Source organism: Pseudoliparis swirei, chromosome 18 (genome assembly GCF_029220125.1).
Source record: "Pseudoliparis swirei isolate HS2019 ecotype Mariana Trench chromosome 18, NWPU_hadal_v1, whole genome shotgun sequence".
NCBI lineage: Eukaryota > Metazoa > Chordata > Actinopteri > Perciformes > Liparidae > Pseudoliparis > Pseudoliparis swirei.
Genome location: NC_079405.1, coordinates 17,688,980 through 17,715,758, shown reverse-complemented (window position 1 = coordinate 17,715,758; position 26,779 = coordinate 17,688,980). Strand labels below are relative to the sequence as shown.

The 26,779-nt window shown below is 43.3% G+C and overlaps 1 protein-coding gene, 1 long non-coding RNA gene and 1 pseudogene across 4 annotated transcripts; 2 read left to right on the top strand and 1 right to left on the bottom strand.

The window, feature by feature from the left end:
* The first annotated feature begins 4,345 nt into the window (after window positions 1-4,345).
* LOC130208786 (uncharacterized) lies at window positions 4,346-6,089 on the top strand. Its single transcript, XR_008834486.1, has 2 exons — window positions 4,346-4,906; window positions 5,527-6,089. It is a non-coding gene; the product is annotated as an uncharacterized LOC130208786 (long non-coding RNA).
* Window positions 6,090-13,192: 7,103 nt separating this feature from the next.
* Window positions 13,193-18,547, top strand: LOC130208547 (cytochrome P450 2J2-like; annotated as a pseudogene).
* A 73-nt stretch (window positions 18,548-18,620) lies between these two features.
* On the bottom strand, window positions 18,621-26,525 carry suox (sulfite oxidase). 3 transcript variants are annotated; one of them, XM_056437737.1, is made up of 5 exons: window positions 26,277-26,525; window positions 23,395-23,465; window positions 23,057-23,225; window positions 21,603-21,875; window positions 18,621-20,848 (listed from the first exon to the last, which is right to left on the bottom strand). In XM_056437737.1, the coding sequence occupies exons 2-5, from the start codon at window positions 23,451-23,453 to the stop codon at window positions 19,625-19,627; spliced, it is 1,725 nt and encodes a 574-aa protein (XP_056293712.1). In that variant the 5' UTR covers window positions 23,454-23,465; window positions 26,277-26,525; the 3' UTR covers window positions 18,621-19,624. The 3 variants fall into 3 exon arrangements, with proteins under 3 accessions (XP_056293712.1, XP_056293711.1, XP_056293713.1); XM_056437736.1 differs by lacking the exon at window positions 26,277-26,525 and adding an exon at window positions 25,817-26,042; XM_056437738.1 differs by lacking the exon at window positions 26,277-26,525 and adding an exon at window positions 25,834-26,040.
* Between the last annotated feature and the right edge of the window lie 254 nt (window positions 26,526-26,779).

Genomic DNA, 26,779 nt, shown 5'->3' with positions numbered 1-26,779 from the left:
AAGGCTCTTTTTTTTAAACGATTGCTCAGTTTGGCTGGACGGCCAGGTCTAGGAAGAGTTCTGGTCATTCCAACTGTACTCTTAGGAATCTTGAGTGCTGCAGAAATTCTTTAGTAACCTTGGCCAGATTTGTACCATGCCACAATTCTGTCTCTGAGCTCCTTGAGCAGTTCCTTCGACCTCTTGATTCTCATTGGCTCTGACATGCACTGTGAGCTGTGAGGTCTTATATAGACAGGTGTGTGCCTTTCTTAACCCTTGTGTTGCCTTCGGGTCAATTTGACCCGATTCAATGTTTAACCCTCCTGTTACCTTTATATTTACTAACATATTTTACCCTTGAGGTCAATATGACCCCAGCTATTAAAATCTCCAGAAAATTATTAGAATTAATATTGTTTTCCAAGTTTAAGTGTGAGGTACTTTATGTTTGTTTGTTGACTCCCGAAAGAACACCGACATTAACATTGAATCGGGTCAAAATGACCCGAAGGCAACACAAAAGGTTAATCAAGTCCAATCAGTGCATTTAAACACAGCTGGACTCAAATGAAGGAGTAGACCCATCTCCAGGAGGATCAGAAGAAATAGACAGTATGCGAGTTAAATATGAGCGGCTCAGCAAAGGGTCTGAATACTTATCACCATGTGATATTTCAGTTTTTCTTTTTTAATATATTTGTTGTCAAGATGGGGTGCTGAGATTAATGAGAAATAAAACAAACTTTTTTGATGTTAGCAAATGGCTGCAATGAAACAAAGAATGAACACATGAAAGGGGTCTGAATACTTTCTGTACCCACTGTATATTCATTTAAATTAGGGCTGTCAGCGTTAACGCGTTAATCTATGGGATTAATTTGGCCGCGATTAACGCACTAAAATATTTTAACGCAATTAACGCAACTTTATTTACTTCCGGTGTGCGTTGAAGTTGTTGCACTCCTGAGTGTCAAGCCGCGGCAGTCCGCCTCCTTCCTCCCGTCTGCTCCTCGATATTCACAGAGAAACAGAGGGCGACGTGTCGGTGACGCGGGGCGGAAGGTGCAGGTGACTTTTTTTTTGCTCCGCCCCGATGCGCGCGCACACGCCGGCATGGAGCTCTGCGGCGCATGAGACGGAGAGCTGAGATGACATGCTGGTGTAGAGACGATCAACAGACGTTTAGTTTAATAAAAGAACAAAGACGTCTTGAAGAAAATAACCTTACATTACTTCTGCTGTAATCTGGCGCGATAGAGAAAAGTACAGGGGGGCGGGGCCTCACCCTGATAGAATGGTGGGGGAAACACTGGGGAAAAGCCTTTAAAAGGTGAATTTACATTGTTTTGTAAAATCGAGAAAATGAGCCCAGACTCCAGAGGGTTAACGTGACACATTTGAATATCAGTTAGTTACCAAGGCCACTGGTTCTGCTACTATTCAATGTTAAAGATGACAGGACCAATGGGGTCTCAAATACACCTTTTCTTACTAATCTGGATGTTTCACTGAAGAAACAATTTATCATCCACGATATTAAATACCTCACTGGCACTTTATAGGTAGCCTCTTTGAAAACACAGCTCTGTGTGAAGTTTTGTCTTTAAAAAAGAATACAATTAAACAAGTGTCTAAAATACACGCTGTCTGAAGGGATTACTCGTTCATTTAGAAGATTTAGAAGGAAAAAAAACTTTTAATCGTGATTAATGAATTTCAAAATGTGCGATTAATTAGTTAAATTTTTTTTATCGATTGACAGCCCTAATTTAAATACATACATATGTATACACAGGCACGTGCACAGACATTTTGGGGGGCAGGTGCTCAAACCAAAAAAAAGGGCACCCAATGCCAAAAAAAAATTCTGACAAAGTTGAAGCATAAGCAGCATTGCACTGATGATGCAATACATCCTCGACCTGCGTTTCCTCTGGCAGCATCGGACAGCTAGCTTACATTTTCTTTCTGAATAAAGATGAATTATTATATAGCAACAACAGTACAAGCGTTCTGATTGGCTCATGGGTCGTCATGCCAGCCACGTATTGCCCTCCTCGCTGGTCTGATACGGATCCGTATTGCCCTCTTACGTCATTTTCAAAATGAGCGATATTGATAGACATCAACAGCCAAGAGCAGTGGTCCTCAAACTAAGGCCCGCGGGCCGGATACGGTCCGCCTCCACATTTGGCCCAGCCCTCTGAACAAGAGAGGCCTTATGGGGTTTTTTTCAGTCTGGCCACGCAAATCCTAGACTAGCCCCTGTTGAATAGAACTTTAGCTCAGTGGGGTAAGAGGGCCGTCCTGCAACCGCAGGGTTGTGGGTTCGATCCCCGCTCTCCCCATTAGTTGCAAGTCGAAGTGTCCTTGAGCAAGGCACTGAACCCCCAGTTGCTTCCCGGGCGCTTCACCGCAGCCCACTGCTCCTTAATAACTAAGGATGGGTTAAATGCAGAGAACTAATTTCCCCTTGGGGATTAATAAAAGTGTATATTTTTATATATTTTATTTTTTTTCTCTCTCTCCCTCTCTCTCTTCTCTCTCGCTCTCTCCTCTCTCTTCTCTCTCTCTTCTCTTACTTCCCTCTCTCCCTCTCTCCCTCTTTTCTCTTGAATTCTCTCTCTCCCTCTCTCTCTTCTCTCTTCTCTCTTCTCTTCTCTCTCTCTCCCTCTCTCTCCCTCTCTCTATTCTCTAAACATAACTAACGTCAGTAAACAGCTGGACGAGGCTTTGAAATCACGGAGTTTTTGTTTGTTTATTTTTTTAGGAACCGTCGGACCAGTTGTGACGTCATGTTTTCAGCAGCGCTAATGTTGTGGTTGATTTATCACAAAACAACGTCAGGGGACAAACACCGTCAGAACCTGTGTGTCTGGTGCTGCGGGTCAGAGGAGAAGGCGGTGCACCCGTTTGGTGGCGCGAGGAGCACTGTGCGGAGGAGGAAGTGGAGGGAGGGAGGGAGGGGGGGGGGGGGTCTAGGCGAAATTCTCACAATAACTCAAATAAATGCCCCGTCGGATATTAAAACACATTTGGGGGGACTTGATGACAAAAAGAGTAACTTTTATTCTTAAATACGGATGAATAAAAAAAATGTGTCTCCAGCAAAAAGGGCACTTTACTCATCCAGGGCAAAGGGGCTGGTGCTTGAGCACCACTAGGGCTCTATCTGTGCACGTGCCTGTGTATACACACACACAGTGGTGGGCCGTCAGGGCCAGCAAGGCCTTCTCTGCTGGCCTAAACATCATCAGAATATTAAAAAAATTTTAAATAAATGTTCCCACAAATATGTATTCAATTATTCCCCAGAATAAGAGTTATACTCTTCATTTCATAGCTTTCCTCTTGGTTGCACTGCTTCCAGCCCCAGGTTGAGATTTGGAGGGCTGGTCTTTATGTTAGATCTTTTATCCAATTATATTCAGCCATCGTGTGTTGCCAGGGGGCTAAAATCTGCCCTTAGGCCTTCAGAATCAACATCGCGGGCGCTGGTAGCTTAAAGTGAATGGAAATGAAAATGTTGTGTCAACCAATCAGCTTTAGAGTTGGCTCCTGTGCCGGTTCCGGGGCCAGCTAGCAGGCGTAGTGCGTGCACGTCTTTTGATTGGATTACCAATATTGAGAGGCGGGGCCTATGGGCAGCAGGGCTCTCAAGTTTTGAAGACAGGCAAGCGTGAGATTTCCATCAGCACCCGATGCTCACCTGTGCGCATCGAGCCGAGAAGAATTGTTGACGGGGGGGGTGCGAGTGACTTTTTCTTTGCTCCGTCCCGATGCGCGCAGACCAGCGTCAGAGCTCTGCAGCGACCGCAATCGACCAATCGATCACAATCGACATATTGAGCACCAGTGGCGTCCCTAGGCTAAAAAACCCGGGGCTAAAGCCCCGGATGTTTTTTAATTAGCCCCGAATGTTAATAAAAAATAAATAAATAAAAAGATTTGGCACACAAGTGGTTAACACCTCCAGGTCGCACGTGACGTCATTCACCCAAAACAGCGGAGTCAGACTGGCAGCAGGCGCACGTAGCAGCAAGCTTCTGTCTGAGAGTGTTTCTATGTCTACAAATTTCGCTGCTTCACTCCTCTGGGCTAAGCCCAGCGCCGCCGCTCCCATAACGCGCATCGCTCTGCCATGATACGCGCGGATCGCGCACACAGGTGAAAAACTCACTAGAGTGAGGAGAGAAGGATAGGTGATAAGATGGAACTGTTGAGAAACTGTTATTTCTGAATAAAAACGAATAAAATGTCCCCTGTCCTGTACATCACTGTCCAAATTACACACGCATATTCAGTCCCCTCTTCCTAGTTACACACACACACGTTCACTGTCCTCTGCCTCATGCCATTTTCCTAAAGTGACATAATAACTTTATTACACAACCTGCCATATCATATGATACGACCATTTTGGGAACATTTACACACACAGAATACATTCAAAAAATATTTTATTATGCACATATGTGATAATTTATGAACAGAAATGATTTGGTCATACATTTTTGTAATTCATAGTCATTCCCAACAGCCATAACAGACACAAAAATTCAATGCATCACATTATGTGGTTCAGATACAGCTGCCTGTGATTATGCACTTGGTCAGTAGGTGGTTTCGTGAGCACATGAAGCTTCGAGAAATGAACCCTTTCTCGAACCAATTGGCTGAAGTGGTTCGATGCCTCATGAAGCTTCATCTCACCATCACTACCTGTAACCCATTTGTAAACAAACTCCCCCGGTGAATCGAGCCCGTCCGAGCTAGAAGAACATTTGTTCGAGATGCAAATGACGGTGGCCTTAAGGGACACAACAACTCTGCCGGTGTTCTAATGACAGCGACCAGAACTCGGTTAGGAGCAGCGGACCAAACACACGTCTGTGTCGCCGTCTCCATTAGCGGCTCGTTGCAGGTAAACAAGCGCACGGCTCACACTAATTCGGCGTAATGATGAGTTGTAGTTTTGGCACTTTATGCCCTTCGTATAATTGTATGACGTCATATTTATTACGTCATTTATATTGCCGGTCCGTGAAAATAATTTCTGATACGGAACCGGTCTGTGGCTCAAAAAAGGTTGGGGACCGCTGGTTTATGGTATACTTTATGCTTTGGAATTAGCATGGTATGTTTAAATACTAAATGTTCTCACTTTTTCATGTATACACTGAGATTTCACAAATTGTTTGATCATGAAAACTTGGCTTAAAGTCATGGAAAAGTCATAGAAATCCATTGGTCGTATGACAAAATGATTTGACTTTTTTTTTAAATGTGTTAATTTGCGAAACATTATGTGCAATTCATGGCACAATTCCAACTGAATCAGTTATTTGTCTCTCACCATTGATCATTTTTTTAATAGTGGTCCAACAGAATGGGAGGGTCTATTTGAACAGTGATGCAACACTTAGCTTGAGCAAAAAGTTTATAAACAACAAAGTCAGTTACTACAAATCTGAACTGAAAACAGTGATTCGAAGCAGGAAAGTGATTTTCACCAAAGTTGCATTTTGGTTGAACTGTTTGTAGAGTGAGATGGCAGCTGGGAGGAAGGAGCTCCTGGAGAGGATCTGGATCCGTCTCTAACTGAAAGTGCTCGACCGGGAGGACCCTGTTCTCCACCACCATGCACCTAATGGTTCCAGGATGGTTCCCAGTTATGAGGTGCCCTTGTCATTTCATAATTTCCTTTTTGATATGTGATATCTCGAATGTTTCATTGATCTCTTCAGGCCAACAGTATGTACCTGACAATACTCTCTGAGCCGGACCTGTTTGTTGCAAAGTAAAAACACAAATGTACCTTTGTAGTTATTTTCAATAGGGTTCTTTATTTTGTTATCGTCGATGCCTCTTCAGTGTTGGTAAGTTCTATCATTTTGAAATAAGCACCCGCAGTGTTATACAAATGATAATAATGATATTAATTAAATTACCTGTTTTCCCCCCTATATTACAGGCATGTTTTGTTCCCTTGCACCTACATCAGTCTATAATGATGCATAAATTACTTTATGTTCTGGTACGCGATCAGTAAAGATAACAATTGTTTATGAGTATATTTGAATAAAATTGGGAACAATCATACTGCACGTTGCTGGCCGTTTCTCCATTTCATTGATATCAACAGTATATAATAATGAACAGTAATAACAATAAGGCCTTTGAGTCAAATGGAAATCAAAAAGGGAGAATATTTATATATAAAGTGTTATACATTGTCAGATATCAACGATCAGAAAAATGATACAATATAAAGAAAGACATATTGAGAAGGTTTGTTGAACATGTATATAATTGTGCTACTCAGGAAATAAACAGTAACAATACTGTACATACATGAACATACAGGATTTTATGCGACAAATGACATTTGAAAGCTTTTAGATGATTATTTCTCGTTCAGCCTGAAGCGTCAGTCTCCTCCTTGATTTCTTGTCAGCAGATGATGCAAACAGCGGATGACAGCTTCCTGTGTGTGAGAGGAACTTCCAGATGGAAACAAACTACGTCCTCTGTGCTGGTGGGGACGGGACCCTCCTCGTCCTCCTGGCTGGCGGGTGGTGTCGGGTGGGGGGGGGCAGCTAGGACCTTATTCACTGAGTCTTGGACTCTCTGGGGTGCTGAGAGGGGTTCAGAGGTCTGCTGGGGGTCTGGGCATCGGGATGGTTGACGCCCACCCTCAGCTTCCCCAAGAGTGAGAAAAAAGCCCAGTGGAGTCCTGCCTGTGAGACACAAACACAAGAGATGAATACTTTTGAACTCAACGACACATTGTTGTGTTGAATCTGGCCTCCATTGATGGAATCGTACTACTTCTGTAGTCTTGGAGAGGGATTACTTACTCAGCCCACTGAAAGAAAGACCACCGCCGCTGTCCATCTGGTGCTGTGGTCCTCCATCCTCCTCATCTGGTCCTCATCTGGTCCTCCATCCTCCTCATCTAGTCCTCCATCCTCCTCATCTAGTCCTTAACCTGGGTAAAAGAGACTTGGAGACTTTTCTTAACGTTAGTTTTTATCACACATCTGTCTGGTTCAGCCACCTTCACCTAACTCTAAAAATAACCAGAGAGAGTCAAATGAACGCCGGGAACATATCTGATTTATTGCAGAGAATACAAATACAGCTCATACTGCAGTCGCACAGAGACCCGACAGCCCGGCACCCCAAACTCTCGCAACACCCCACACAAAAGCCCCAGAGGAACCCAGGAGAAAGCCTTGTCCAAGTCCACAAAACACATGTAGACTGGTTGGGCAAACTCCCAGGACCCCTCCAGCAGTCTTGCGAGGGTAAAGAGCTGGTCCACTGTTCCACAACCGGGACGGTTTTGGTTTTTTGGGTCCCCCTGCTACCGCCTTGTCAGCTTAAGCGTATGATGGGAGACCCCGACTATGCACTGACCAACGCTTGTCACTTGCGATGCCCCTGACGTTAGATCTTCGACCCTGGTAAGAGTTCCTAAATTGAAAGGGAGTCGGGATTTATTAGTAAGGGCCACTATTGAGTATAAAAGAATTTTAAGAAGGAGAGGCTGTGGTCCCAGCTGAGTCCGGCCCCCGAGCCCGAGGTGGTTGAAGTTCGTGTTACGGTTTTTAAAGAATTAAAACCTATGTAGTTCGTTAGGAAGCGACTGAAGGTCTGTGGTAAAGTGGAATGGTGTGAGCAAGCAGGAAGCAGAGCTGTAAGGGGGGATGTGGATACACCAAGAACCCTTACTCACCTGGATAGGCGAGTCTGCAAACCTACCCGTCACTCCATTAGTTGGGAGCGTCGGGAGGTGGGAGGAGTTTTAATTTTAATTCTAAAGTAATTTAAGCGTTAATTTTATTTATTTTGATTCCTAGTTTTATTGGAGGTCTGTGTTATTATTAAGTTGTAATTATTATAATACTTGCAGGTTTTTTTGAAGGTAAGTTTTTAATTAAACCTAATGTGACATTGTATTAATTGTATTGGTGACATGGTTTTCAGGTAAGTTACTGGTAGTGGATCTCAAGTTCGAGCGTCGATGCCTTCATAGTTAGAGGTCAAAGGTCAATTTGTGGACCCATTATTCATTCAAACATCATAGGTCTGTCAAGTTGTTCCAATTCTAAAGTCCCCATATAGCCAACCACGGTCCAGATGCCCGGATGGGACTTGCTCCACTTTACCGAATGCAGAATGCATTTCCCACCAGCATCAGGGAACAATGGCGGAGGAGACAATACACAACTGGAAGGTGAAACTTTGAAATGGTATTTTCTTGAGGTGAGATGTGAGTTGTTTAGGCATCACATCTGGTTGGGTTGTCAAGATTAAGCCTCCATAAAAATGGATCTGAGGTGATGATGTCGTCAGGTGAGCTGCTGTTCTAATTGCAGGATGACCGTACTGCATCCTCCCGTGCCTGGGACTCCAAAGTACACATCTGGGGGCGGAGCTTCTTTAGGATGATCCGCACCAAAACCTTTCCTACAGGATGAAACCTATTGCCAACACCGCCACACGCGAGGGAAGGCTGCCAAAGTGGGAGGAGTCACATCTGAGCCCGGATGTAACTTGCTCCGCCCACTTTAACAGTGATGCATCCTAAATGACTTGTCCGTACTTGGGATAGACAAATATCCCAGAATGCTGCCTCCTTAAAATTGTGCTGGGACAATTTGGTGGCGTGATGTTAAAAATGCTTCACAGGGAAGAGCCCGAGTAAACTCAAAAGCAAGAGCAGCTGATGTGATGATGTCATCAAGTGAGCTGCTGTTCGAAAGGCAGAATGACCGCACTGCGTCCTCCTGACCATGGGACTCCAAAGTGCACAACGGGGACGGAGCTTCTTCAGGATTGACCGCACCAAAATCTGTGCTGCAGGATGAAACCTATTCCCAACCCCGCCAGACGCGAGGGAAGGCTGTCTGGGGCTTTATCAGCCCTGCCAGACATGAAGGTTTAAGATCCTGCAGCAAGCAAGAGGTCGGCCTCAATCCTCGTCGCTGTCCTCATCCGTCCGCCAGTATCTTCGGAAGGTAGCAACGTCCCCGAAGTCCTCTTCTCTGGTCCTCTTGGTGGAGGGTCCCGCGCCATCCTCTTCCCTGGTCCTCTTCACGGAGGAGCCGAGGCCGGAGGTGGAGGGGGCGGAGTCCTCTTCTGGCCGGGGGAAGAAGGGGGGCGGCGCACCAAGGAAGGGGATGGGAGGAAGGAAGGGCTGGTCGTCTTCTTCGTCCTCCCTCTCGGACATGGAGCCGTAGCCGGAGTCCTCGCTGTCCGAGATGGCCTCCTCTCCCTCGTCGTCATCAAATGGGACCTGGGGACGCCACCAACTGCGACCCCAACCACCGCGACCCCAACCACCCTCAGGCATGGCCTGACCCACAAATGCAATAACAGCCTCACCTCGATTACCTTCGTCGTCTGAGGCGATCCGGATGACGTCCAGCGCAGGCAGCGGCATGATGTCGTTCAGAGCAGCTAAGAGGGAAAGGTTCAAACCGTCAGGATTTTTCGTAACAGTAAATAAATATTTCTGTGTTACATTTAGCAATAATATATTATTATTAGAAATAATAGAAAATAAAAAAAACCACAGCGTATCCTAACAACCACAGACCACATAAGAGTGCTTAAGAGCCTTTTATACATTTAACAGTTATATCCAACATAGTGCAGCTCTGTTTAAACAGATGAGGGAATGAGAATCAAGTAATGCTGCTTCCATGTGACACTTCATGTTAAACTTTAATACATTTTGTAAATATTAAAAACATATGTTTCACAAAGATGGACATGTTGACTATATAATAAAGATGTATTATTTTTGGAAATCTTAATAATAATAATAATTATCGTTATTGAAAGTGTCAGCAGCATTTGCATATGCCCCAAACAACAAAGTGGGGTTCATAATGAATTAGTTAATTTAATCATTATTAATTCATGAAGTTTGGGGGCCTTTCACAGCTTTTGGTGGTCAATTAAGCAACAGTTGAGCTCTCGGCAAAGACATTTATTCAGGACGTCGGTGTTTGTGAATAAAAAGATGAATAAAACAATTTCCGGTTGTCTTAACTGTAACTGTTTTAATGTGTTGTACGGCAACCTCGAGCGCCTTGAAAGGCGCCTTATAAATACAATGTGTATTATTAATTATTATAATAAATGGTTCGCGATAAACGGCGTGAACGTATTTAATATACATTAAACCACGCGCGTCATGACGCACAGTGAAACATGGCGACACAGGAACCTCTTTGGTTTATAACTCATTATTCTCCCGTTCACGAGGTGCTGGAGGCAGCGCGCGCTCTGCGCTCCCATCAGTTAACGCTACTTAACAGATCGCTCTCTTGTCCCCCGAAAGCAAAGCACCGCAACAACGAGCACAGTGCATTTCAATGTTAAATGTCAAAGAAATCACTTTAATATGTTAAAGTAAAGGAGCAGATGTGTAGACAGTAAGTCCCGTTTCAACGGGAACAACAGAGCAACTCAGGGTCACGTGCATGCAGGTCACGTGACCGCGGAGGCCCCAGCGCTTCACATCGAACTAAATAAATGCACTTTGCAAATTTTACTTGAAAATTCTATAAAAACGTTCGAGGCGCCATCTTTTTTCTGTAATTGCAAAGTTAAACTTCGACGTTTTGATGCCTTAAATCCACAATCATAGGGGTTTCGATGCCCTACACTAATTGTCAACACACTCCGCACATCTTCAGCAATTTTCAAGACAGTCTGCAACTCAAATATCTTTTTACACGACGAATCATCGACTGAGGCTCACTTTTCACAAAACATCGTTTTCCCCTCATGGCCAGACAACATTTTAAACCTTAAAACTCAAACAGTTTCACTGATTTCTAAACTAAAAACACTTTTATGGATTTAAGGGGACACATTAATAATATAAATGCTAAATTAAATGTAAAATGGGTCTTACCGTCACAGTTATAGTCCAAATCAAAGCCCAGTCCGTTCAGCAGGGGCTCGTCCTCGGCTCTCGGTCGTCGGAGGGCCTCTTTCAGGGTCTCTCGTAGTCCGGATCTGGTGTGTTCGGTTCGCCAACAAGTTTTGTATCCAGCAAAAAGTCTCAAGAAGTGCAAAAGCATCAGAGTATCCTTCACAGGTTTGGGTTCACAGGAGAGTCCACGGGGGTTCAGCTCATGTCAAAGTCCAAAGTGCAAAGGGAAGAATCAGAACGTCCGCGCCCTTTTTATAGCCTCGGTCCGGTTTCCATGGCATTGACGTTAGTGCACGTGCGTGCGTGCGATTGAGCAATACAGAGAGATATTAATTATTTCCCCCATATTTTTCATATATTATATATTTGATTCAAACGAGAAATATTATTATTATTATTATTATTATTATTATTATTATTATTTCTCAGTGATCTATTGCTGTTCAGTATACAGCTGTATGCGCTGTAAAGCCAAACTGGATGCTAATTATATTTTATCATATATTATTATCTCAGTATTTTTTTAAAGGGACCATGAGTTAAAATATAATTTAATTTGTTGCACATACTTCTTCTTGATGTATGATAAATACAAGTGTATTGTCTTCCGACTAAACTACTTAATTTATTTGACAGATACACTTTTACCCTCTCAACTTCTTGAAACTTTTAGAGAGGTAAAATGATTAATGTCCTTTAAAAAAAAAAGTCTGAAGTCCAATATTGTTCTTCTTTTTTTTAAATAAATAATAAATGTGTATCTGCCTTTTACAATAGCAGCACGGGATCGTGGGGGATCCCCAAAGCGACTCGGGATTCCTCAATAGGTAACGTCTCTATGAACGGGCCTGTGGGCAATATCGTGTTAACTCATTCAGAAAGTAAATACAAGTTGAGCTGCCTTTATTTGTTTGCATAGTAATTGTCTTAGATTGTATTCGTCATGTTTTCATTAAGTTACGTATTAGTGTGATATGTGTTTCTTAGCCAGGAATGAATGTGTTCAGTACAGCTAACCTAGCTAACACGAACGTGACTCCGTCTTTCTAGAACCGAGCATGCGCAGTTGCCCACAGGAGATGACGAACTATTCTATGTCCCTTGTGTATAAAGGTATGTTACAGTGTGTTATTAGTGAGTTAGTTGTTCATTATTACTCTGTTACTTCATTTTTGTTGTAAATATGAATAATTAATTAGTTAAGAGAGACCGTTTCTGTTCCTTCTCATTTATTTTATTCACATGTAAAACCACTATACGATCACTTTTTCACTAGATCACTGTTTAGTATATCATTTTATTTTACTGTATTGAAATGGGTAATTCTTCCAGAGCGACTCGGGATTCCTGAATAGAACCGAGCATGCGCAGTTGCCCGCAGGAGATGACAAACTATTCTGTGTCCCTTGTGTTTAAATACAGAATAAACTGACGTTACTACAAGCCTGCCCAGCTCCATGAGATGCATTGACCAGAAGACATGGGGTTACACTTTGACACACTCAAAACAAAGTACCTTTTTTAATGTAGGGCTGTAATGCAGCCACAGTTACTGACTGTACCACTTTGCCTGAAACCATAACTTATTGTGCTGAAGTTGCTGTACTCAGATGAATTTAGGATCAGGTTGGTACGGTTCACCCCTCATGTCCAGGACACTGCTTCACTCACGTCATGACGTCACTGTCACTCAAACTGACTGTTCCCGAAAAAGAAAAGAAAACGTAGCCTTATCTGCACATAAATGTTTTAACGTACCGGTAATAATAATTCACTTGAAACAGGTAGTCTACACTGTCAGCCATGGTAATACACCTCAACACAGACCTCACCTGAAGCCCTGATGGTCCAGCTGCTGCTACTCAACCTGCACTACATCTGCACTGTTTTCTGAATGCTTTTCAAAATAATGCCTCAATGAATATATGAGTAGTATATGTATTTATTTTGAAAGCAATTTAGAATACTTACATAATAGGTTGTAAGATCCGGTAGATACACCTCCTGCTGCAGGGCTTATCTATTTTTATCAGCTCTCCTTCAAAGGGTAAGGACCCCCGTTTACATTGACACCTCTGAACACAACTATTACCTGATAACCAGTGCAGTGTTGCCTAATTTTTGGGGTCACTGAGTAGCAGTGTTTGAAACCCTTTACAAAACATGAGGAGGGCAGAGTCCTCTGCTCTGTTGCTAAGAGCCAATATTGAGTCTCTCCCTCTGGAGAGCAATAGGTGAGCTTACTGGCTCTGGGCAACACGGCAGTCTTTTATATGACAAGCAAGGACAGGCTTTATTTAGACAGGCTTGAGTCCTCGAGTGCAGAATGGATTCAATCTGTTCTGTATTTGGATCCTTAATTAACTGGGATGTCAAAAGTCTGCTGTTCTTCACTGTAGTTTTCATCCTCACTGCAGATTATATCAAGAACCGTCGGCCGGGAAGCTTCCCCCCGGGGCCCCGGGCCTTTCCTATCGTGGGCAACTTATTCACTCTGGATTACACCAGGACCCATGAGAGTATGACACAGGTAACAGATGTAAAGAAAATATAAAAGATCGAACGGGGACTGTTTGTGTTATCTGTCATGTTAAGCATCATGCCCTCCCTCCTCTCACAATTCCACTCACAGTTAGCAGAGAGATACGGAGATGTGTACAGCCTTCGAATGGGCCAGCTGTGGTTCGTGGTGTTGAACCGGTTTGAGGTTCTGAGGGAAGCTCTGGTGGATCAGGGAGACAGCCTGGCAGACCGACCAGACCTCCCACTGCTGCAGGAGATATCCCAGGGACTGGGTGAGCAGACCTCACACACACACATGACAGTAATACACAAATAGAGGTTTATTGTTCCTGCTTAGAATTTAAATGTTGTCAAATCTTCATGATATTTGGGATCAATATCTCCACCAATGTGATTGTTGTAGAATCGATTAGAACATTTCTCTTTCACATAAAAGTTCACACTTTTTTGTTTTTGCAATCATAAATAAAAAGACCAACACTTAATGTGTAAAAAAATAACATTCATTCATTTTCCATATTTCTATATAGTATCCTTTTTCCACTATCAGGTGGACAAAAGGTAACATGTTTAAGGTATGAGATATATGCACGATAAAAACAAGTAGGCTAAATTCATCTAATACAAATGTAGCTTAGTTGGGCTTCGGAACCAGAGATGAGCCGGTTCAAGTCCTGAGTACGAGTTGCTCGGGGCGCTGTGAAAAAATACATTTACCAGAGGGGACAAATAATTCACTTTTTATTATTGTTACTATTATTATTACTATTTAATATTTCTGGAAAAGAATATCCCTTATATATTTCCTCAATTTTAAATAACATTTTGTCCACGATCAGGTGTACTTTTCAGTAATGGAAATCTATGGAAGCAGAAGAGGCGTTTTGCAATTTCAACCCTCAAACATTTTGGGTTTGGCAAGAAGTCACTTGAACCCAACATCTTGGAGGAATTTTCATATTGTGCAAAAGAGTTCAAGAGCCATAAAGGTAAGAAGTACATTCACAGCTACACATACACAATGATACACAATGACAAATACACACATTACTGAAATCTTTTGTTTAATTGTGGAGGTAAGGCCTTCGATTCACACCTCATCCTCAACAACGCGATCTCCAACATCATCTGCTCCGTGGTTTTTGGGCATCGCTTTGAATACGGTGATGAGAAGTTCAGAGAACTGATCTTGTGGTTTCAAATTAATTGAACTCGAAGCCTCCATCTGGGCACAGGTACGGCCATTTAAATCTTAACGCTGATTGATTGTAACAGCGAATATTTCTCCGAAATACGGTTTCAATCTCTATTGTTCCGATCTGCTCTACTCGGCAGCTTTACAACGCCTTCCCTCTGCTGATGAGACGCTTGCCAGGGCCTCATCAGACAAACCATCACATCTGGGACAGTGTGAAGGACTTCGTAAGAGTAGAGGTCAAGAAGCACAAACAGAACTGGGATCCCTCCGACAATAGAGACGATATGGACTGCTACCTGAGTGAGATGGTAATCAGCACAAGACGCCATATCTGTTTGTTTTGTATCTACATCACAACGATCAGCTGTTGAAGAAAAGCCAAGGCCACTCCAACAACATAAACTCCTTTGAATCTAATAAAGCAAAACCGTTACAATATTTTCAAAGGACAAGTTCCAGCATAGATTCAAATATTTTTTTTAAATTAATAGGTCCACATTGTTTTGGGGGGGGAAATTCCAGCACAGTAGACCTAGTCATCGGTGATTATAACCCCGACTGCGTTAGCTGTGACATGCAGTACATTATTATTATTTTTTAATACATTTCAATACATGTATTTGTATTTATTCTCAGAGTAAGGGGCAGGCTGACGAATCCTTTGATGAGGAAAACCTGGTTGTGTGTGTCTTGGATCTGTTCTTCGCTGGATCTGAGACCATATCCACCACCCTGCGCTGGGCCTTCCTCTACATGGTAAAGCACCCCGAGATCCAGGGTAAGAGCCCCGACCGGATCCGTGAATCCCTTCGTTATCATTCAATTTCAGGGAGTGACAGTAATCCCCAATCTGAACTCGGTACTGTTCGACAAGAATGAGTGGGAGACGCCCGACACCTTTAACCCCGGACACTTCCTGAACCAGGAGGGCAAGTTCGTGAAGCGAGCTGCGTTCCTCCCGTTCTCTGCTGGTGAGGAGCAACACGTTCACTTGTCTTCTTGGTGTCTTCACTTGTATATAGTGGAGTTTGTCCCAGCATGCATTGGGACCCTACGGTGATCCTCACATAGTGGGGGGGGGGGGGTCAGCCCTCTCACGATCAAGCAGAGGACACAGGCCAGAGGCCAGGGATCATAACCACTTCCTTCTTGTGGTACATGTCGGTCTCTGACCGTTTCATTTCTCATGGAAGGAACCGGACATGTTCAAGCCAGGCTGATAAATGTTGTTGGGGGGTTTGAAGAGATGGTAATCTTTTTTTTCTCACGTAAAGTAATTTTGAGTCCTGTTAGAATGAGGAACGGGAAGTGTGTATCAACTCTTCACAGTTACCAGAACAGCTAATGTAAAAGAAAAAAAAAAGAAGCCTTATGAGAATGACTGCTACTGTTGCCTGATAGTAGTTTCATCCCTGGGCCCTAAACAGAGTCTCCAGTTTGTTTCAGTTTGGTTTTCTTGTCTCAGGTAAGTGGGTGTGTCTCGGGGAGAATCTGGCCAGGATGGAGCTCTTCCTCTTCTTCACCTCTTTAATGCAGCACTTCATCATCTCCATGCCTGCTGGGGCGAAGCCTGTGATGGACTATTGCTTTGGCATCACTCTGGCACCACTTCCATATGAAGTCTGCCTCACCTCCCGCTAAGAGCAGCTCTAAAAAAAACACAAAACTGATATTTGGCTTTAAAATAAATCGGTTTTAAGGCTCAATTGTTTAATATTGTTGTAAATCACTTTTTATTTACAAATGTGACAGACATTTTTTTTTCCTTCTGTTTCTGTCTGTCTGAAATGTATGATATAAGTAAACAAAATAAGATGTGAACTGGACCAAGAGGATATGAATTATGAATAATGTAGAAACCCAGATGCATTTAAGGCAACTGCAGTCTAATGTAAACCAAATGTATAAATCACATACACAAACACACACACACACACAAAATAAACTGGATATCTTAAATTGTTAGTTTCGGAGGTACAAGTATTTCACAAGCGACAAAGTCCGTTCCAGGAAACAGCCAATCACATGGATCGACTGAGCGCGGTGTCCTCCGCGTGGCTGTGGCTGGACGGCCGCAGCCTGCTCCTCTTCGCTCTGGTCCTGCTGCAGACCGCAGAGTATCTGAGGGCCCGCCGGCCCCGCAGCTTCCCCCCCGGGGCCCCGGGCTTTTCCTCTCGTGGGCAACATGTTCTCCCTGGACCCCGGCAACGTCCATGGAGACATGACGGAGGTAGGACTGAGGGTGCCCATGTGACGTCAGATGGAGGGAAATGCATTACTTTATAAACTAAAACAAAAATATAAACTAAAACAATAATGCTCTTGAAAATAGTTTGACACTCAACATGATCATCATATATTAAACTAAATAGGAGCCTTTTAAAACGTTAAATTGATCTCCACCGTGACCAACTATAAGAGTAAAATGATATTGACTAAATAATGCACCAGTAATAATTCTGTAATATATTTCTGCGTCATGAATACTTCTTTAGACACCTTGTGTATATCTTTTCCAATAAAACCTTTACATAAGTAAGATCGCAGGATAAAGCAGGACTTTTACTTGTAAAATACTTTTTATATCACCGTATTACTGTTTTTAAGAATCTAGAAATGTGGGCATTAATCTCAAGAAAGTCAGAATAAAATAAGTGGGTTGGATACAATTTAATGAGTATTAACCTGTAAAAATGGGTTAATACTATAATAACTATAACGTGTATGATATATAATTATTTCTTGGAAAAAAGAACACGAATATTTACCCTGATACTCGCTTAGTAGCGTTTTTCACAATAAACGAGTTTTCTCTCAAACTAAAACTAGAAATTAAGCAACAGATGTGTTTTATTATGAAATTGTAGTACTCCATCACAATTAATTAACAAAACCCCACTGTACTGTAATGGTTTATGGCAGGGGTCCCCAACCCCCGGGCCGCGGCCCGGTACCGGTCCACGGCTTGGTTGGAACCGGGCCGCGGAAAAAAAGTGAATAAAAAAAGTTGTACTTTAAAAAAAAAAAGTCGGAAAAATATATTATTTTGAAAAAGGACCGGATACACCCGTGTGTGTCGTGTTCGCTTGAACAATACCACAGTGTACGTCTGAGCCGCGTTCAGGAGTCTTAAAGTTCGGTTTATCGCTGCAGGCGAGTCTCACGCGCCGAACCCTCTGCTGGCGGCACATTTCAGTGACAATCTTAAAACATATTCAACCTGCTCAATGAATTCTGTCACTTCAGGGAAATGACAACTGTTTTCAAGTTGGCCGATAAAGTCGCTGCTGTTGGACTGCTGGGAATGCCTATTATTTGCAAGTGATCGATTTGGTGTTTGGAGCCACACTGGCTTTGCACACTTGAGTTGTCTAACCAAGGCGGCAACGAGACACCAGAGTACGGCTCGGCACTTACAAGCAATGGTGCTTTTGAAAACTTTTGTGGACACCCGAGCGGATCTACAGATCAACAAACAAGCGTGCAGGGCAACGGAGCTGCACAATGAAAAGGTGAAGAAAAATAGGGAAATATTGAAAAGACTCATTGTGTCATGTGTTTGGGTAAACAGGAACTTTCATCATCACGGTGAAACTGCTCTGGGTGACAATGCGCTGTTTAGTGAACGCACTGTAAAAAAAAGTTGGACTTAAAGCTCAAAGTTTGTGGACCAGAAATGGATAGAAGAAGAATATTAATATAACTGTTGCACTCGAGTATGTTCTTGCCTATTAGTTGAACTGTACTGTATTGTACTCTTCCCCTGCAATTCTCTGAATAAAAATGTCAATTTCAAGGTGACGTAACGCCTGATTATACTGCGTCTCTGTCTAACTGTTTTGTGTCTAGAGCCATGGCATCATAATGATGTAATAAGAGGTGGATTAATTCTGGTGGGACTGTGTCGGACCTCACTGAAGGCCCAGGCCCAGGCCCACGGCACGTCACTGCACACACATATATATATATATATATTTTAATTATCTTCACAAAGCCAAAGCAGCAGATACATACATGTTTGTACGATGCATGTTATTAATACAATTACTTCAACCTTTTTAATATACTGTGCACATCTTTAGCATAAAAAATGTAAATACAGATTACAAAAATGTGTTTTTTCTACATAAGACTATCTGACTCATGTTCACTTAAGAACAAAGTCTAAGTACATAATTGTCAAGTTCAACGTAGGGTATTAAGCCCACGTACCATCAACCCACTTGCAACTTCTGAGTCAAATCAAAGTAACAATACCACATCTTTTTTTGCTTCCAATTCAGCTGCCTTTAAAAAAAACATTAAACTACTTTTTATTTTAGTTAATTGGATTAGTCACTATTGGGTCATTGAAGAAGTTGCAAAAAACATTGATGTTGGTACTATCAGTCTATCAGAAGATTATTATTATTGTATATTTCTACTCTTTTTGGTAAATATGTATTTGTTATGTTCTATGCTGCTTCAATAAAAGGTAAACAACGTAAACAAAACGGAGATTGACGTGATGCTACAATTTGTTGTATTAACGGTGACCTCATGGGCAAGAACATTTATTGTGCTCGGCCACACGGTCAGCTGCTCCGGCTCGACTTTCTTATTGGCAATTGTGGTACCCACTCGGAAAGTACTGACATTATCATAATCTAGATCGAAGTCTAAGTATAAGAAATGTTTGAATGAATCGGGCGGCACCGATGAGGCTGCGAATGGTTTGGGCGGTTTATGACTGGATCGGTCAAACCCTCACATTACGAGACAATCTGGGCCGAAAAAATGGTTCTGACCAAAGTGTCCGACCTCATTTCCCCTCCGACGTCAAGAGGGGTGCAACCGGGTTCCAATGGGCCAAAGCTCCTGTAGCCTGAGAACAGCTTTAGTGTCAGATTTCAAACAGCGTCCACTCTCTGATGACTCTTGAGTATAAACCTTTTTGATTCTGAATGTGGATGAAACCGCAGAGTCTACTCCTCGGTCTCGTCCTCTCTGATCTTCACGGTCACTCTGTGCCAGGCGTTGCTCAGCACACCCCTCAGATTCCAGATGGGAGCAACCGTGTCCGGCTGCATGTTGTAACTGTCGTCAACCGCCTTGCACACGATCTCCAGCGTCTCCGCCTCTGCGGGAAGAGGAGCCGTGACCTCCCACAGCTTCCAGGCCCAGGCCCGTCCCGGTGGGGGCGAGGGTTCAGGCGCGTGCCCCTTCTCGCCGCTCCTCAGTTTGGCCACCTGCCAGGTCTTTCCTCCATCCAGAGAAACATCGACGCGTACTACCTCTCTGCCCCCGCCGCTCCAGGCGTAACCCTTCACAGCCACCTCTTCCAAACTGCGATCCACCACAGCCCCGTCTGCTGGGGTGGTGATGGCCGACTGAATGGGCAGCTCTTGGATGGCCGGCGCAGACTTGAAGTCCACCGTGTCCCAGTCCGTCCCCGGGGAGAAGCCCTTGTAGTCGTTCTGCTGCCAGTGGCTCATGCTTTCGTCGGCACTCACGATGATCTTCCCCAGCCACTTCACATTGCGTGCGCCCACGGTGCCCGGCACCACAACGCGGACGGGGTAGCCGTGGTCGGCAGGGAGATCCGCGCCATTCATTTCATAAGCCAGCAACACATCCCCTTCCTCACCGACTGCCTTGTTGAGAGGGATGGAAGCGCCGTAGGTCGTCCCCGTCACATCTTTGTCCAGTCCTTCAAACTGAACATGGAAAGCCCACTGGGCCACTTCGGGCCCGTATCCAGCGGCCAGCAGCACATCCCGCAGCCTCGCACCGCCCCATGTGGCGTTACTGATTGCGGCGATGCCCCAGTTCAGTCCCTTTATCTGCTTGATCTTATTCATCTCAGAGCGACGGTTACCGGCACACTGAAGCGTGGCGGTGACGGTGTGTTTAGTGAATCGAGTCTTCAATTCTTCTAAAGACAGCGTCAGCACTCCACCAGGAAGGCCCTCGACTTGCAGCTGATACGAAGCCGGGTCCACCTGAGGAACTGGCAGGTGGTTTCTTTTGAAGAAGACAGCAGAGGGGGTGATGAAGCTGTCAGAGAGGATTTCAGGAGGCGGCTCAGCATTGAAGGGCTTGAGGTTGTTGATGCGCAGGACAGGGTGACGCTCAGGGTCAGAAGAGTAGGGGTCCGATGTCTGAAGGGTTTTCTGCTTCTTCAGGTCTTCTGCACTCAGCTCACCAACCTTGTATCAACCACAGACACGTTATATTAGGCCACATGGAACTCAATGCTACAAGCATTTAGCCTCCAGCCGATCCTTAGTATACAGGAGACCTTCTAATTAGTGACAGACAAAATAAATGGGAAGTTAATATTAGGATAAATTCAACTGACAACCCTCGCTTCATAGCCGCGATAGGTTTACATTCATCATCGTTTCTATTTCTCAAAGAGAAAGAAACTTTTGAAGTTTTAAAGCATATTGAGACTGAATTGCACTTAAAGCCAGTTAAAGCGTTTGTTGAAGCTGTGACACAACTTCAAATACATGGGATCAAAGTTGGACCAAAAGCTCAGTGTGTAGACCGGGATGGATGTTTACAAACAACGGGCCGGGCTGCAATTTGACCATTTACTTTTTTTTCTCCAGTTCTGTTAGATTTTCTAGCCAGACTCAAAGGAACAGAGCGTTTGTAAAGCTGCACACTGGGAATGTTGCATTAGGCAATTTTAAATGGAAGTCAGTGATGACACTTTTGACTTATTTTAAGCTGCAGATGTCGACACATCGGCTTACAAACATCGGCTACAGTGTTTGACGCTTGCAGCCAATTCTCGTCACAGCTTTGTGTTGAGCCTTCGTGTTTGATGGAACCTTTTCCACTCAATGGAAATCTGCTGAAACCACACCTTTCTCCTAGGTACTCTGTTGTAAATACTCTGCTTCTATTCTTTTTTACTGACATTTAGTTTAACTATCAAAAGGATCTGCCCACCTTATACTCCGAGAGCATTTCCAGCACATGCTCCTGGTTGTGGACAGCATACAGCGCCCAGAAGGGTTCGAGGGCTCCACCTGCTGCCAGCAAGATTTTATCCCCACCAGGGTGCATGGCAACAAACGCAGTGATGTCATAGACGCCCCCTTTGTAAGTGACCCACACGCCATCTTCCAGAGAGCGGTGACTGGTGACCTCTTCCTGGCTGAAGATGGGAAAAGCTGAGGTCTTCTCTATTGTCGGCACTCTAATGGTGTCTTCCTGCTCCGCCTGCATCAGAGAGGAAGAGGAGGCGTTCGTTTGGTGATCGATCAAAAAGAACATTTAAAAAAAGAAAACGTACTGGAAACCAGGAATCCGGTCGAGATACTTGAAAAGAGTATGTTGCAAATACACATTTTGCTTCATGCAAGTGGAACACTTCTTTACCCGTCGGCCTTTATGGTGGCAAACTGTCTGACAACAGTGGCAGTGTGTGTGTGTTTTCATGTTTGCACATGCTGATACCACTGGGCTGGGTGTGTTGATCCTGATGTAGGTTTGTTATAAATATCTGGCCTGCTATGGCCTCTGTTATCTGAACAGCTTCTGGACAGGAAACAAAGACTAAAAGGACTCTGGCATTAGACGGATGCCATAAATTAACAAAGTAATAAACACACTCAACCTATGCTGTCATACCAAACCAGCCAGCAGTAACACGTTCCTGAACTTCTGACCAAAGCAAATACTTGATATAGACATATACCACTATACTATATACTACCCCTTGGACGACTCTACTGCAGCTACAAACTCTTCAAACTGACTTTTTGAAGCATCAATGTGTTCATTATTCCCACAAATATATGGAACAGCTGCACTGCTGCTTGGAGTAGTTAATTTTTTCTTACTGTTCATGCTTGATGGATCTGTTTGACCATATACAGAATGTTTTGGAAATAAATGTATCGGTCACGTTGGTGCGCAACTAACTCCACAGTAAGTTTGTTTTTTATATTTATAACGCATTAAAATAATGCCAAAAGATATTTCTAAATTTGCTATACACAGTTTGGAGAGTATATGTCTTATGACTTATTGTAAGTCGCTTTGGATAAAAGTGTCTGCTAAATGACATGTAATGTAATGTAATGTCATAATCTGTTCTGGAACCTGAAATTGAACTGTTGGAATTGGAAAAATTGTACTTTTTAAATTAAGTTCCATATCAGCACATTTACACCATGCTGCTCCATCATCCTTTTGAAGGAACAGACCTTTCATACAAAGCATCTGGCAAATCAAATCAAAGGCTCATCACAACTTGTCAAATTCAAAGTCATCACTTCATGTTGTTTTGTTGAACAGATGAAAAAAAGAAAAAAAGAAGTTAAATAGACACAATTTAACCTTGGTCCAACAAAAGCAAACTAAACATTGACTCTTTACAGATCGAATCCCCTCCTGACCTTGTGGTGATGGAGGCCATAAGCCAGTACAGCCCCGGTACCAGCCAGCAGCCCTGCCAGTGCATGTCTCCAGCTGGGAGCGTGGGCACGCTGGTACGATCTCTGGTCCTCACTGCTGCTGCTCCAGAGACGACCTGCGCACGAGGCCACAGCAGGTGCCTCTCCAAGCCTATACAATGAAACATGTACAATGTTACTTATATGCGGATCAAGAGGAGCACATTATTTTGAAAAACAAATGTATGATTAAAGATAACGATAACATTCTGGTCTATTCACAAAATCTGTTCCAAGTAAAGGCCAGGTAGATCACCTGCTGGCTACAGGGCGGTCCCTACCTCTGAGTGTTGAGCAGGCCAAATCGAGTCAGGCTGTGGCAGCGTCTGAGAAGCAGCATGGCACTGATGGTCTGTTAAGAAAAGTTCATTTCACAATGAAACCAAAAGAACATCTTGCAAATGATTTATATTATTACATTACTGGAGTTCCACAAAAAATATGTTGACAATAAAGGAATCAAGGAACGTGACCAATCGGGCTGCTTTACTGGGAAATGTGTATGACTGATTAACTGGAAGGGCATAGTAAACATTAACCATCATCATTTATGGAGAAGCAGAAACTTACATTGAAAAATAAAAGTAAATAATTGTCAAAAAGTAGTAATTTGGTGAGAAAAAAACCCCCATAACTTTACACACACAATTTTATGCGCTGCAGAATCAATCATTTACACCTTTCTTATCAGTCGACATTAAGTCAGGGTTATCCTTCACTGAGGCAGCACGCCGGGTGAAACCCTAATCTCCTAATCTTCTAATAGTTGGGTTTCACTACATTTTATTCAGACGATGCTGCTCAAAACAACAGTAGGGGCGAGATCCCCCTAGCGACGCTGGCACTCAGTGGCACTTGCCAGCAGGTGCCGCAGCTACTCAGTGGCACTTGCCGGCACTTGCCAGCAGTTGCCAGCAGTTGCCAGCAGATGCCACAGCTAGTCAAAAAGTGCCACTACTAGTCAAAAAGTGCCACAGCTAGTCAAAAAGTGCCAGCAGACGGAGGGTCGGCCGCAGTGACGAGTCTGCGACGACTCAGTGACAAGCTCCACTGAAGTGCCCGGACAGCGGAAGAAATCACTTTCATGATCACACAATGGAGGAGCTGCGGTTTAGCTAGATAGATAGCTAAAATAGCTAGATACACAGATGGATGTGTGTGTATATATATATATAAAAAAGACACTAATTAATATATATATATATTAATTAGTGTCTTTTTGGAGACACTTACTGACAATATGCAATAAGATAGTGCTGTACAATACTGCTGTACTATATTTAATATTGTTTTGCTACTACTACGTTTCACTTCGTAATCTATTACACTTATATGCCATGATATTGTAACGTCTCGGACGTTATGGCACTGATGACACGGAGACGGGACGACGTTATTAATCCTCCCTTTATTGGGCATCCACCAACACAGACAGCGTGTTCCTCTCAGCTTAGCAGGTCGAAAGTCAACAACAACGGTTCCCGTCAACCACCCTTAACTCCCGTTTTCCGACAGGTTAACCCCGCCTCCCCTCTACTCCGCCAATCACAGGCACGCCCCCTCGACCAGCACGCACGGTGCCACACTGTGATTGACAGCCACTTCACAGGGTCGCTACAATATATTACGAAGTGAAACGTAGTAGAAGCAAAACAATATTAAATATAGTACAGCAGTAATGTACAGCACTATCGCATATTGTAAGTAAGTGTCTACAAAAAGACACTAATTATATATATATATATATATATCTAGCTATTTTAGCTATCTATCTATCTATCAATCTAGCTAAACCGCAGCTCCTCCATTCTGTGATCATGAAAGTGATTTCTTCCGCTGTCCGGGCACTTCAGTGAAGCTTGTCACTAAATCGTCGCAGACTCGTCACTGCGGCCGACCCTCCGTCTGCTGGCACTTTTTGACTAGTAGTGGCACTTTTTAACTAGTAGTGGCACTTTTTGACTAGTAATGGCATCTGCTGGCAACTGCTGGCAAGTGTCACTGAGTGCCAGTGCTTACACTTTAGACTAACAGTGGCATCTCCTCAAAGGAGAATTTCATGGAGGTATAACAGTATGACATGGTAAAAAAATTAATTATATATTTTTTATTATTAAAGAAAGGCGGGTACATTATACATATCATGGTATATAAGTGTTATATATTACGAAGTGAAACGTAGTAGTAGCAAAACAATATTCAATATAGTACAGCAGTATTGTACAGCAATATCGTATTGCATATTGTAAGTAAGTCTAAAAAAATACATTATCTATGCAAGTCTGTGGCACTTGCCACAGACTTGCCAGTGAGTTGCCATTGAGTTGTCGGTGCCAGTGATTGCACTCGCCCTCTCTCCAAAACAATGCACAAATATTTAGTGAAATAAAATATATAGAGGAAAAGAAAGTTACATTTGAGGTTTTTAAACGTGAAGTAATTGGGTTTACATAACATGTACTTTGCCTTTTTCTATCAGAAATGTAATTAAAAAAACGAACATTTCCCATTTTCTATAGCATTAACGTGAACGTTATATTCCCAGGTGTTACACAGTACAGCCTCTCCCTACACCGGGAGTTTAGTGACACGTTAATGTCACTTGTAGGTTGTTATGCAGGGAAAACACAGCTAAAGACAACATTTACTCGCCATGTAATTATTGTGTTTTTCCTGCACAATAGCTGCAAATTAACAACCTACGTTGTGTCCACACTCACGTCCCCTGACGCCAGTTAGCAGCGAGCCCGACTGTGGACACGTTGAGTCGTACATCACAATCTAAATATCACTTTCTGCGATGACAAACTTCGTGTTAGCAAACTTCCCGACGAGGGCAGCGCCGAGGTGAACAACCTGAGAGTCACAGGAAAGTCCTATTGACTATCTTAAATAGCTAAACTAACGACATCACAACTAAAGAGAACATGTGACGTTTGCTTGCAGCGTTAAACCAGCGCTTCATCACCGCCATCCTCACGGCTAAGACTAAGTTAGCTAACACCCACGTTAGCGGGCTGGTCACTGACACACACACACACACGCGCGCGCGCGCACACAGCGACAGACAGATTTCTACAACTTATTCAGAACGGTTCCCAAACAGACGAAACGTTCACGATAATGTGTGTTTGTTTATAAACCCCAAGCTACAACTACTCACTCGTTGCGTCAGTCTTGTACTCGGATGCTCTCCACGTTTCACCACCGCAGCTCGGAAACCTCCACACACACTGAGCGAGACGCGTTCAGGGCAACTCACGTTATGTGGCGACCGACGACTGCAGCCTGCGTTTTAGTGGAAGCAATTCGATGTTGTTTTTAAATCAATAAAATAGTGTTTGTCTAAATATTTTGTGTTTGTATCAATATTTTGTGGAAACTTATCGATCTCTTAAGTAAGTTGCCGTGTAATAAGTGGGATAAGAGCGAAATGAAACCTCTTCAGCAGGGATGCCAGGGTGAAATTGGACAGGGGGCCAGATTTTTTTCAAGTGAGATCTCAGGGGGCCGGATTACACATTCGGACTGAAAAGGCCAAACACTGACTCAACACATGGATAGGTAGGCTATTTGAAAGGCCTACACATCATTAAGAAATTGCATTGGCACCAAAATTGCCTCACAATGAGGCCTACAATTACATAGCCTAAAGCAGGAGACAGT